Consider the following 12,728-nt stretch of genomic DNA (forward strand, 5'->3'; position numbering starts at 1 on the left):
ATGTAGATAATCACCGTGTTTTGTATCATTAGCATTATTGTTTCGCTCACTAATCAAGGGAAACATTTTAAGCTACTGTTTAGAGAAGTTCTCCATTTCACTTTTGTAAGTTATATTTACTCCTTGGAAAATATGAGGAACTTTTATATTTTTTTCTTTTTTTATCCCCAAATTCCAATGAAAAGCTTTTTTTTAAAACTCTTTGCCCTGACTTTTCTTGTGGTTATGCATGTTTCAGAAAAAGTTAAAGTGCACATAATACTCAGGTCATAAGAAGATACTTTATTGGTTAAAGTGATGAGTTCTAAAGACTGCTATGTGAAAATCTCTTTCTACCCCCAATTATATTAAATATAGGACTTAACCATTTTAAGTAAATTTTGGATACTATTTTTACCCTATAGAGAACAAGCAGAGCTGCTTATCTCTGTTTTGACGAGAATATGGTATGATTATATTAACTCTACATAAAACTTTTGGTGTTTCTCATGAATTTTAAAGCCCTTAGTATGATAGATGTCCATTGATTATTTTGCTACTATATATTTTAAAAATCAGTTTTTAATTTACCAAGTTAAAGCTGCACAAAAACAATCAAATCAGTGTGCACATAATTGATATGCTACTCAGCAACCCTGATATGTCTTTGAATAGTAAACCACGAAGAAAACAAAGCAACTATTTCTTAATAGGAGTACAGTTTAGTGGGGAGATACTTTAAAATATAAGCTTTTCTGAGGGAGGGGGTTAGTAAAAGACTAATGGCAAAAAGTTTTAAACCACTCCTTTCGATAAATATTTTATAACAACAAGAAAAACCTCTCACAGGTAAGTAAATTTCATAGAAAAAGAGATGTTAAGCTTTATATATAATTGACAAGAGGACAACATTTAAGTAGGCTTCATTTAGAATAAGTTATGTTTGCTAAATTGGATATATTAGGATTTGATATATTAAGAGCAATTTCAAAAGATTATAAAAATAAGCTACAGTGTATGCCTGCCTTAACAACTATTTACAATACCATTTAAATATTTTGCTCAAATATATCTAAATGTTGACCGTTATACTGATGTCACACTGCAGTTAACAATTTAATTTTCTTTAAAGCAATGGACAGGGTAAGCTTTCTTAGCTGCTTAATTCACATTTCTCTGAAAGTCTTTTGTCAGTTAAAGCTTTCAACCAGCTAAAAGTAATCCTTTCCCCTTCTCTCTGTGAGTGGAAAGAAAGCAAACAAACACGTGTTTAACAGTAAGGTCAGCATGACATAAAGCAACAAGAGCCAGTAAACTGAAAATGAGGTTGACATTTTGGGACTAATCCAGCAAGTCCTGTAATACTCTTCCAAACTCCACAGCTGCACAGGGCTGTGGACAAGCCTAGGCGCAGCCTCCAGGCAAGTGCCCCGGAGCAATGCCTTGGAATGTGATCAACTCCAAGAAGAGGAGCAGATCCCTTTGTATTTGTCTTTGCTTTGGCTATAGGATACTTAGGTAATGTACATGTTAAATCACTGCTACTATGAACTGCTGCTATTTAACTTATCATCAATGTCCTCCAAATTCTCAAATCTTCTCTAATGACAGGGAGGAATTATTAAAGAAAATTAATAATTATTAAAGTAATTAATTAAAGAAATTATTAAAATAATTAACACTACTCTTGGCTTTTTTTTTTTTCAAATTTTTAAGCCACCCTGTTTCATACCTAACTCTGGAGGTACAGGTTTTATTGGCCCCAAGTAACTGACAGTCTGTAGGGACTTTTCCTGAACTTATATGGGGATGTGATCCAACCTGAATGCAATTATCTTGGCCCAGTTCACATTCTTGATTCATACTATGGATGTAGACCAAGCCAGGCTGGATTGGATTCCATAATATGAAGTAAGTAGTCATTTATTTTACTGCTTTTTATTCAATTTTTGGATTTGATAAGGACCAGGGAGTATGGAATAATGGTACATTAAATAGACAATGGATGCTAGATGGAGACAGAGACTGTCTTTTCACTAAACATTGAGTAAGGAAAATACAGCGAAACCACAGAAATCAAGCAATTTTCTCTTCATTAAAATCATTACATGATTTAGTCTAGTGTGGATAAGCAATTCAGGACTTGGAAAACTTGTGAGATTTTCTGGCTATGTATTTCCTGTAAAATTTGAGATGTGAAAATTCCCCCTATCCAATGGGTATTTAAAAGGTATACTTTGAGGAAAAGATAGTTATGCCCTTTCTTGGGTTGTCTGCTTGTCCATTTAACTTTATCAGTAGAGACATGGTTGTTGAATTCTTGAGTATAAAAATGAGGTATCTTTAAATTTAAAAACAAATTTTTTTTAAAAAAATTTGAGTGCTTATACATAATGCTCTGGAGATTGTAAAGATACTTAAAAGGATTCATATTCTATCCTGAAATCTGGTGTGTAAAGGGTAAATGTACATGAGAGAAATTGCTCAGGTATTCACAGAAAAAACTCCAGAAATTTAATAGCTATCTCACCAAAGGAATGCAAGATCAAGGCAGACATAAAGATCTCTCCTGGGAATTTTATACCATAGTCTTAAGGATAGAAAGTTATTTGGGGAGTTGATGACTTTATCATGATTTCTAGGCCCACTGTTCCTTTTTGAAGAATTAGTACCACAGTAAAAATAATCTAACCATGTAGTATATAGCATAGATTTTTGGAAGGGCTGTGTTTTAGTTAAGCTCTCTATATTTTAAAGAAATACTTTTTTAAAAAGGTCAAAATCAGTACTATTACTCTTAATATTATAATCAAAGGGCGATAGGCTCTTTAGATTTTTGATTAAGCAGGCCTCACTCAAAAGACTATATTTTTTTCAGAGGAAGAAATTAATTGAAGACTTTTGAGCTCTAATTTCAAATCAAATATATTAAATATTCATATGTACATACAGATAGCAATAAAGCAACTTCATTTTCTAGATTCCTTGGTTTCATTATAGAATATACCAGATTAATTTGATAAAATCATAACCAGAAGTATGGCTTAATGAAAACACAATAATAGCAGTTACTATTTCTGAACACCTGTACACTTTTTCATTTTCATTTCCATTAACCACAAAACAATTAGCAAGGCAGGTTTAATCAGAGAGGTTAATGACTTACTCAAGCTCATCCAGGTACTAAATGGCAGAGAAATGGAGTGCAGGCCTGTTTCAGCTCTCTACACGGTACTCATTGTCAAATATATCACTGTAGCTGTAGATAATTTAGAAGTTACAGGTTGACCTGGTATGGCTATTTGAAAGGCATTGTTTTTGTAGAAAACATATTGACCACTGTATTTGCATATTATCTGTGTTTGCAACAAATTATTTTAATGTTAAATGTGAAAAATAATAGTACTGCCCAATATAAATTTGCCATGTTTTAAAATAAAAACACAATTGTTACATAACAACTGACACTGAAGGTATAATTGCTTCAGACTCAAATGGCTTCTCAAACCTTTTTAAGAGAAATATTTTTATTAACTCAATAATCTATTTCAGTACCCTTCAAGTATTTTCTGATATATAACCTGTCTTCTTATGATTTAATTTCACTTTAGAGCCACCAGAAAGAATATGACCTATAAAATTAAGATAAAGGTTATGGCTACTACATAGCAATGGAGACATTAGTTGGCAGGAATTTGTAGAGAAAAAGATTTAGAGGCTAGATATCTTCCATTTGGTGATGTCATGTTCTTTTCCAAAAGCTTTCTTTCATTTTTTAAACCGTAACCTGAAATATTAAATCCTAGTATTTAGACATCTAGGTTTTCTTGTGCTAACAGCAGGCACTCAATAAATATTTATTGAATGAAATCAGAGATGAGAAAATTTTGTATACTGAGGTTTATAGTACAAAACAATTTAGGGCTACTTAAATATAAGAAACAATTGTGTTTGTGGAATTTTTCTTAGGGAGGGAACTAATACGCCATTCTGTTTTAAAATTTAGAACAGGGAGCATAAAGTGTGTTCTTAATAAGTAAATAATGTACTTATACTCTCCTATGTTATAGTCAGTACAAGGAGAGAGCTCACAAAGTAGGAAGGAAAGTTGGAAAATTTTAAGAGATGAAGTTAGGGAGCATGGGAAGAGAACATGATAAAGCCATGTGTACAGAAATATGCCCCGATGTAACAAAAGAAAGAGAGATCCATGGTGATACCAAACCCAGAGAACATGTCATTCAACTCCCAGCCGAGGAACGCTATTGTCCTATCTCAAAGTGGCTCTCAGACTAGTAGTAGAGTAACAATACAGAATAACCCACTATAGTGATCCAGATGTGCAAAAAATACACGCAGATTCTTAGGAGGAAAGAAGTCACTATCTGGAAGATGCAGGGAACACACGACAGAAGTAATGTTTGGCTGAGTCTTGAAGGTTGGGATAGGACTGGTATCAAAGGGGGGAAATTAAGGCAGAAGATTGATGGTAAAAAGATTTGTGTGGCTGGAACATAAGATGAATGTATTACAGAGGAAAATAAAGAGAGTAAAGTTACAGAAATTGATGCTTCAACACCATTTCAGAGTGACTATCATGTGCCTGCATTAATAAGAAGAGTGGACCAATTATAATCTGTGAGGATGGAGCCCAGGAAAGGGTATTGTTAAAAATCTCCCCTGGAGACCGTAATGTGCAGCTATAGTTGAGAAGCACTGCAGTAGGTGACTGGAAGTCAGTGAACATTTTCACGTGAGGTAATGGCAAAATTAGATCTTTTTAGGAAAATAACTTTGGCCTGGAGAATGGAGACAGAATGAGTCTGTGTGTTTAAGACTTTGAAGGACTAAAGAGCAGTCCACAGTCTATTATAATACATATGTAGTCACAGAAAAAGGCATGTAGATAGACACACTAAGGAACTAAGGAACAGACCATTTTTATACTAATGTTAAGACTATTGGGAATTCTTGGGTTAAACTCTTATTGAAAGTTATAACCAAGCATTATAAAATTTGTATATTATCTATTTGCCACATGGACCTAAAGAACCCAAGCCAAGGGCCTTGGTTGGAACTTGTTTTAATCCCTATTTCACATCCCTTATGAGGATTCACTGTTTACACATGCTCTATAGTTAATTCATTTTGAAAACTGAAGAAGTTATTGGCAAGAAACAGTTATGGTAAGATTATCATGCCAATTTTTTTGATCAGATGAAATCACTTTATCTTGTTTTGGGGGTCATATTACTATTCATTAAGATTATTCTATATTACTTTCCCTTGGTAAACTGCAAGTATTTATCAGTTGAAGGGAATGGGTAATTTAAAAATGCATTAAGAAATCAGACTCTTCAGTAAATGTTTTCTATATTGTTTTCAGAGTTTCTTTGATTTTCTCATTAACAACTATTAATCTGCATAAGGTAGAATATTTTATTTGTAAGGTAACGTCCAATTTTAAAGAAATTTCAAAAAAGAATTGTCTACTAGTTTCTCCAAGCTGTTAAAAATTATATATATATATATATGCTTAAAATTGGTATAAATTATTTTATCTAGGAAAAAAAAGTTATAGGTTTTGATTTTTACCAGTGGTTCTTCCTGTTTTATGTATGTGTGTGTGTATTTTATTTTTTTAATGGATCTCCAGTGACACCTCAGAAAAGAACTCTTGTTTGTCTCCTAAAGGGTTATTTTCAGCTCATATAACAAAGTGAATTGTGGGTTTTCTAGTTATTGTAATTGGCTGTATTATTTTCAGCCAGTTTCTAGTGTTTCCTGAAATATCTCTTAGATTGGATCAGAGACACTCAAAATTTTTTAACTGTGATTTGTCCAATATGTCCTACTGAGTGGAGAAAGAGAGTAATATTTCTCTCTTTTTTTTACTTCCCTTCTTTTTTTTTCTTCCCACCTTTCCTCCCTCCCTGCTTGCCTGCCTTCCTTTCTTCTTTGATTTGAGAAGTGAATAAGAAGCTCTCACCGAAAGGAACATTCTATTGGAAAGTTATTATTACACCAATATTAACGGTGAGACTCAGTAAGGTTAAGTGACTTTCCACACGCCCTAGATGTAAGGAGTGGAGTTAGGCCACAGACTCTCTGACTTCCAACTTCCTATTTTGATAAAGAATACCTTATTACAGGACAATTCCCCAAAAAAGATTAGTGAAATACTACAAAACCCATAATGCTCTTGTCATAATGCTATGGTTCTCCTTAATAACTTTCTTAGAGATTTGTGTTTCCAATCTGGGAAACAGTCTTAACATATAAGCTGGTTATCCTAGTTTGAGTAGCATCAATCTATTTCAAGAATTTTAAACTCTTTTTCTGTATATTTTTTGCATTAAAAACACTTTGGAGAATCTGATTAAGGTTATAAATTTCCTCCTCATGAAAATGTATATACACACATATAGACAGAATTTTGCATACCATTTTAAGGTTTCATTTTTGTAAATATAATTAGGGAACCAAAGGGAGCTATATAGAAAGAACATATAATAACTTTTTATTTTTATGTATAAGATTTTTTTTTTCTCTACGGTAGAAGATTTGTTATATGTGAAAGTTAAAAATCTCACCTAAATGGTATGAAATGATATGAATAAGATTAACTTTAACAATCAACCTAATACTTTTTCAATCTTGTAAACTCTAAAAGAAAATATGGGTACACGAAAACACTAAAAATTCAAATTATGCTTTATAGAGGAAATCAATTAAACCTCACAACTTTTATCTGAAATTTACACAGTACGATATGTTATAAATGTAAGGCTTTGAGAAGAACATTGTAAAAACTCGAGACCTCATAATCCTGACCAAAACAAAAACAGACAAAATTTAATTTTTTAAAGATAAAAACGGCATTCACTTTTTATGAAAGAGAAGAGGTTTCACCATCCCTGCCAAGATCTTGGGTAATTGTGCAGCAATAACCTCAGACATCATTTCTGGAAATTCAACACTCAGTGCCCGGGACTGGATAAATGTATTCAAGCAGTACAGATGAAGTTGTTTGACAAGCTGTTGGTTTAACAAATGGATAAGAAACATGTAAGAAAAATAATATATTCATATACTATACAAACATGGCAGCTTATTTTTTTAATAATAGAAATACTTAAGATGTTTTTTTCTTACCGAACTGAAAACATCTCCCTCCACTTTCTAGCATAATATGTAAAATATTACATACTCATGACAAAATATCCTAATATATAGAAAGATTTAAAGAAATGAAAGTATTCTGTAATCCCACAGGATAACCAGTGTGAACATTTTGGTATATTTCAAGGGTTTTTTTTAATACATACTCAGGTATACACATAATATACACACATGCATATATATTTCCATAAATGAAATTATTTTATAGTCTATTTCTTAATCCAGCTTTTTCATATAACAACATATAGACAATATATAGACTCTTCTATTTCAGTACAAACAACCCAGCATAATCCATTTTAATCTAATTTTAATTTTGTCAAAGTAATTCATGTACATAATTTTGAAAGTCAGCTAGTACTGGAAGACCTATACCAACAAAAGCAACAGCAGCAACAACACAGATGTAACCACTTTAAACTTCTTTAGCCTGTGTCATTTGATATTTATCTGTGTATTTCTAATAAATTTTACTTTCCAAAGTTTACATTATTGATTAAGTTTCTATTAAATGAGTATTTAGCTCTCTTGTACTATATACCCCCCTCCCCAACTACACACACTTTCTCTTCTCTCCATTCTCTATATAGTTATATCTCAATTTTTGGCTAAATCGATATCTAACATTTATATTACAAAGATTTTTGTTTCTTACTGGATTACATTTTCTTTGTTATATGACTTACTTTAATTTTGCTAGGGCTAATCACCTTATGTTTCTGTTCCTTTGTTTTTTCTATATTACAAAGCCATAGGCAAATTTTCTGACAGAATTGTAAAGACTCACTTCAATATGTTCATGCAATTGGTAATAGCTCAGTTCCATTTTTTTCTTGGTATTAGTGTCCTGAAATCCTCTTCATTAGTTAGTGTGCTGGGACACCCCTTTGCATCTCTCTTGGGTTGAATCTTCTACTTTGGCTTACTCCAGTGTTTTGTTGTAAGAAATCCTGCAGGTGCCCTTGAGAAAGTTTGTATTTGAGATAATCTCTATGAGATCTTGCAAGTCTGAAAATACTTTTATGATGCTATCATATTTGTTTGATGGTTTGGCTGGTAAAAAAACTTGTTGAAGATTTTTCTTTCCTTGAAAATTCTGAAGGTATTGCTCCATTGTTTTCTGGGTTCCAGTACTGCTATTGAGAAGTCTAACATCATTCTGAATCCTGATGATTTGATGTGACTTATTTGTTTTTTCATTGGTATATTTTATGATACCCTCTTTATTCCAGGTATGCTGAAATTTTACAATGTGCCTTGGTTCAGTTGTGCTGTGCCTGTATACTGGGCCCTTACACTCAGAAAACTCATATCCTTCAGTTCTAGCAACTTTTCTTTTATGATTTCTTACATAATTTCCTTGCCTTGATTTTCTCTCTTGTTTCTTCTGGAAATTACTACTAACTGGAGAATGGAACCCCATGGACTAATCCCCTAAATTTGCTATCTCTCTACTTTTTCATATCTTTATCTTTTTTGTTATATTTTTCTGGGTTTTCCTGAGATTTATATTTCCTGAGTTTTATATTTATATTGAATTTTTAATTTCTGCTCTTCTTTAATTATCCAAAAGTGTTTTCTTGCTAAATGTTCCTTTTTAAATGTTTTCTATTCTTGTTTCATGGATGCAACATCATTCTTATTTCTCTGAATATCTTAATTTTTTGAAGCTTTCTTCTATTTTCTGCACTCTTGCTTTTTCCTTTAAGTTACATTTTTTCCTGTTTATTTTGCTCTCTGCCTTACATTTTAGAGGCTTTATCTAAATAGCTAATAATCTTGGCTGTCAGTTCACATTCAGCAGTGAGGCCTCAAATTTGACCTGGTGAGTAGAGGGTTTTTTTATGCTTTGTTGTTATTTTAGTGTGGTTTCTGAACACAGTAGTGATAAAAGCTTGTATGCAATATGTCTCGACTAACCCCATATATCTTATTTTATTTACCCAGTTTTGGTGTCAGGTATTTCTAGGGTTTTTTTCCTCTTGTATAGGGAATGATGCATACATATCTTAAATACTTGTCTAATTATTTATTTAAGATAAGTCCTAAAAAGTGGGAATTTGAAAAGCACACAAACTTTAACTACTGCTACATGCTGCCAGATTGTCCATTAGCATTGTTACTGACTTATAACTCCATCCAAAATAGTATGAGAGTCTTATTCTCCACAACCAGATCTTTGCTTTTCCTGTATACATAAAATCTTTTCTAGCTTAAGACAAAAACATTTGAGAGCATATTCAGAAAAATATATCACAATTCCTATCAACCATTAAATTACTCTCAAATTATACAAATACTAGTAAAAGGATATGTGGGTGATCTACATTGAAAATGAAAAAAGCATAATATAAATTCTGAGCAGTATGATGCAGGTTTTTAAAATGTAAGTACAAATATAAATTTGAAGAAAACACATGAAGTAAAATTTATATTTCACATTTAAGAAGTTATAGATATAATTCAGAAAATAATCATTAATATTCTAGAAAACAAAATACTTACATCATGCAAGTTATCAAGAAGTTTTGTAAGTTGGTAGAAACGCTGTGAGCTAGGGACAACTCCTTTTTGCCTCAAACCAATTGCCTTGATGAGCTCTCTAATGTAGCTTGATCTCATCTCTTCAAACTGGCTTTGACTTCTTAGTCCTTCCAAAGGAACTTCAAGAAGATAATTACAAGTGGCAGTTATGTTTAAAAAAGATGACACTAGCAGTTTATAATATAAATTTCTGAGCTGTATAATGATTTATTTTGATTTGCAACTCTAGATACAAACATCTTAAATAGGAAAAGTTTTAGAACATGTAAACTTCTAGTTCTTTTGAAGAATATGATAAGAACAACTAGGTAAGTTAAAGAACATTTCAGCTTACCTATTTTAGAGCTATTAGCATTTGCTCAAAAGAGCACCTGACATTATTCTACATTCCTGTCTAAAATACTTAGTTTGATTTAGTTTACAACTACATGTATGCTGGATCTTTTTTGTCTTTGTCTCCTTCCTGCTGATATGAGAGAAAGCCATTGATATTTGAATTTTCTCTTATATTCAGCCACTTGGTTTTACTCTATTTTATTTATTCATTTATTTATATTTTTAAATCTAACAGCTTTTGTTTGATTTTTTTTTTCGGTATAAGACAGTACTATATTCAAATAATAGCTTCATTTTCTCTTTTCCAACAGTTGTAGCTCTCATTTCTGCTTCATGGTTCAATGCATTGTTTAAGACTTCCAGAACAATATTAAAAAATAATAGTAATGGTAAATACCCCTGTTTTGTTGCTGATTTTACTGAGAATGCCTCTCATTCCTATTATGATGTTAACTGGTAATTTATATATCTACCTCTGAAATCTTTAATTCATACATCAAAATGTTGGGCACAACTTCCTACTCTTATGACTAGTTCTCTTGTTTTCACTACATAGTCAATTTACCTATTGCTTTTCTCCTAAATCTTTTCGGTCCTTCTGTTGTCACTTGTCTGAGATGTCCTGGTTGATTTCTTTAGCAACTCTATTACCAGAACTCCCAATTTCCTTGTTTTCTTTTACTTTGGTCTCACTTGTCCTACAAACAAATCTTCAAACTGAAGTGAAGTTTCTGACTTTTTCTGCAACTACATCCAGATTGCTGAAAGAAAAATCACATAATCTCTGGATTTATGATCTTGACCCTTAGCAGTATTTCTATAGAGAAGTGTACTTCATTTGAGCAAAGCCAACCATATGTGTCCAGCAAAGGGAAATAAATAATCCTTTTTCAAAAACTCCTACTTTATTCCCTCTACCTGAATCAAACCTTGGCTTCCACTTCCCTTGGAAAAAAGATGGCTGCAGATAACAAACCGATAGAAACCAAAAGTTAATTCTTTGGTTTTGAGTTTTCAAGAGCTCACATCCTGAGTATAAAAGGGATTTAGAAAGGTAATCTTGGCAATATGAGATTTTTGCTCCAATTGAAAACTTAACTGTTGTACATACATTTGTATGTATATGCTATGTGTATCTATGATCTTGTCCCTTTACTTCATATGGCAGCTATTTTTTTTTAATTTACCATTTTAACCTTTTATTACTTAAAAAAAAATTTTTTTTTTTTGGCTGCACCATATGGCATGTGGGATCTTAGTTCCATGCCCCCTGCATTGGAAGCTCAGAGTCTTAACCACTGGACCACCAGGGAAATCCCTATAGCAGTTATTTTAAACATCCATAACTCTTTTTACACTTCCCAACCAATCCTCAAATCTCTATCACTCTTAAACATGACTGTAAAATAATTTTTTCTTCTGATTACTGAAGTACTGTGTTTTCATTGGGCTTTAAAGAGTTGGAAAACTAGTAACCCAAAGCCCTCAGTTTATCCATCTAAATGTTTAGGACCAGACTTGAACCAATTATCCTCTTTACAAGAGAAGCGGGCCTAATTCCACACTGCCTCATTCTTTTAGTATCAACACTAACAACATGCTCCTAGGATATGATAATCTAATCACTAGGCTCTCATCCTATGCTCCTGGGATATCTCTGAAAATTATCCTCCTCTCCTACTCTCTTCCCTAGATTTCAGATCTATGATGAGCCAGCTCTCCAAAAAATTTCTATTTCCTTTGAGCTCTTTACATTAATTCATTATTTTCTTAATTATTACACCCAGCATTACATGTTTGGAGAATTTTCTCTCAGATTCTTATTGATTCCACATGTGGGTTTTTAGGATTTCTTGTAAATATATTAGTGGCAAGTGGGAGAGAGTGAGTGAAGGGCAGTTAGCCAGATGCTATTTTAGATAAGAATACTTTAAAAAAAGAATACTTTTTTTTGGTTTAGCTAATTTAAAAATAATGTGTATTCATTGGAAAAATTTTAGAAAATACAGAAAATACATGGAAAATTACAAGTCACCTGAGATCCTACAATCCAATATTTCAGGACATTTCCTAATATTATATTGAGAACATTTATTTATATCATTCAAAATTCTTCAAAAATGAACATTTTAATTCACACATAAAATTTCATATCACAAAAATGTGTAGGACATACAATTTATTTAATTGTTTTATCATTTGACATTTGGAATATTTTACTAATCTAAACAATACTTATGATGAATGTCTTATTTTTTATGGATATATTCTTAGAAGTAGAATTATTAGAGTAAAAGGTATTACCTGTCTTAACACAGATAATATACATTTCTAAACTACTTCTTACTAGTTAACTGTTGTGTGCTTTGTACTGAGTATTTTCATTTTAGGTAATCTTTGCTTTTTATAGAGAAAAATAAAATACCATCTCATTTTCACTTCTCTAATTATTAGTGAGGTTGAACAATTTTCTTAAGCTTTTTAGTGACTTTTTTTCTGTTTTGTATTTGTTTATAGTGATCTAAGCTGTATTTTAAATATTCTTCTCAGTCTGTGGTTTAAAGCCCAGTTTCAAAATATTTAATCAGTTTTGTAACTTTATTAGGGCAAAGAGTACTGCCCAGGCAATCCAAATTTTGCCATGCTCCAGGCAAACACTTTCAATTACTTCAACTATTTCTTTTGAT

General features: G+C 32.0%; 1 protein-coding gene across 2 annotated transcripts in view; it reads right to left on the bottom strand.

Annotated features, from left to right (window-relative positions):
- Positions 1-6,724: 6,724 nt before the first annotated feature.
- PGR (progesterone receptor) overlaps positions 6,725-12,728 on the bottom strand; it is a 99,162-nt gene continuing 93,158 nt past the window's right edge. For both annotated transcript variants that reach the window (XM_060160267.1, XM_060160266.1), the window contains 2 exons: positions 9,667-9,824; positions 6,725-7,017 (listed from right to left, as the gene is read on the bottom strand). In XM_060160267.1, the coding sequence (XP_060016250.1) occupies positions 6,862-7,017; positions 9,667-9,824 (314 nt within the window). In that variant the 3' untranslated portion in view covers positions 6,725-6,861. The remainder of the gene's footprint in view (positions 7,018-9,666; positions 9,825-12,728) is intronic.

This window comes from Lagenorhynchus albirostris, chromosome 9 (genome assembly GCF_949774975.1).
Source record: "Lagenorhynchus albirostris chromosome 9, mLagAlb1.1, whole genome shotgun sequence".
Lineage (NCBI taxonomy): Eukaryota > Metazoa > Chordata > Mammalia > Artiodactyla > Delphinidae > Lagenorhynchus > Lagenorhynchus albirostris.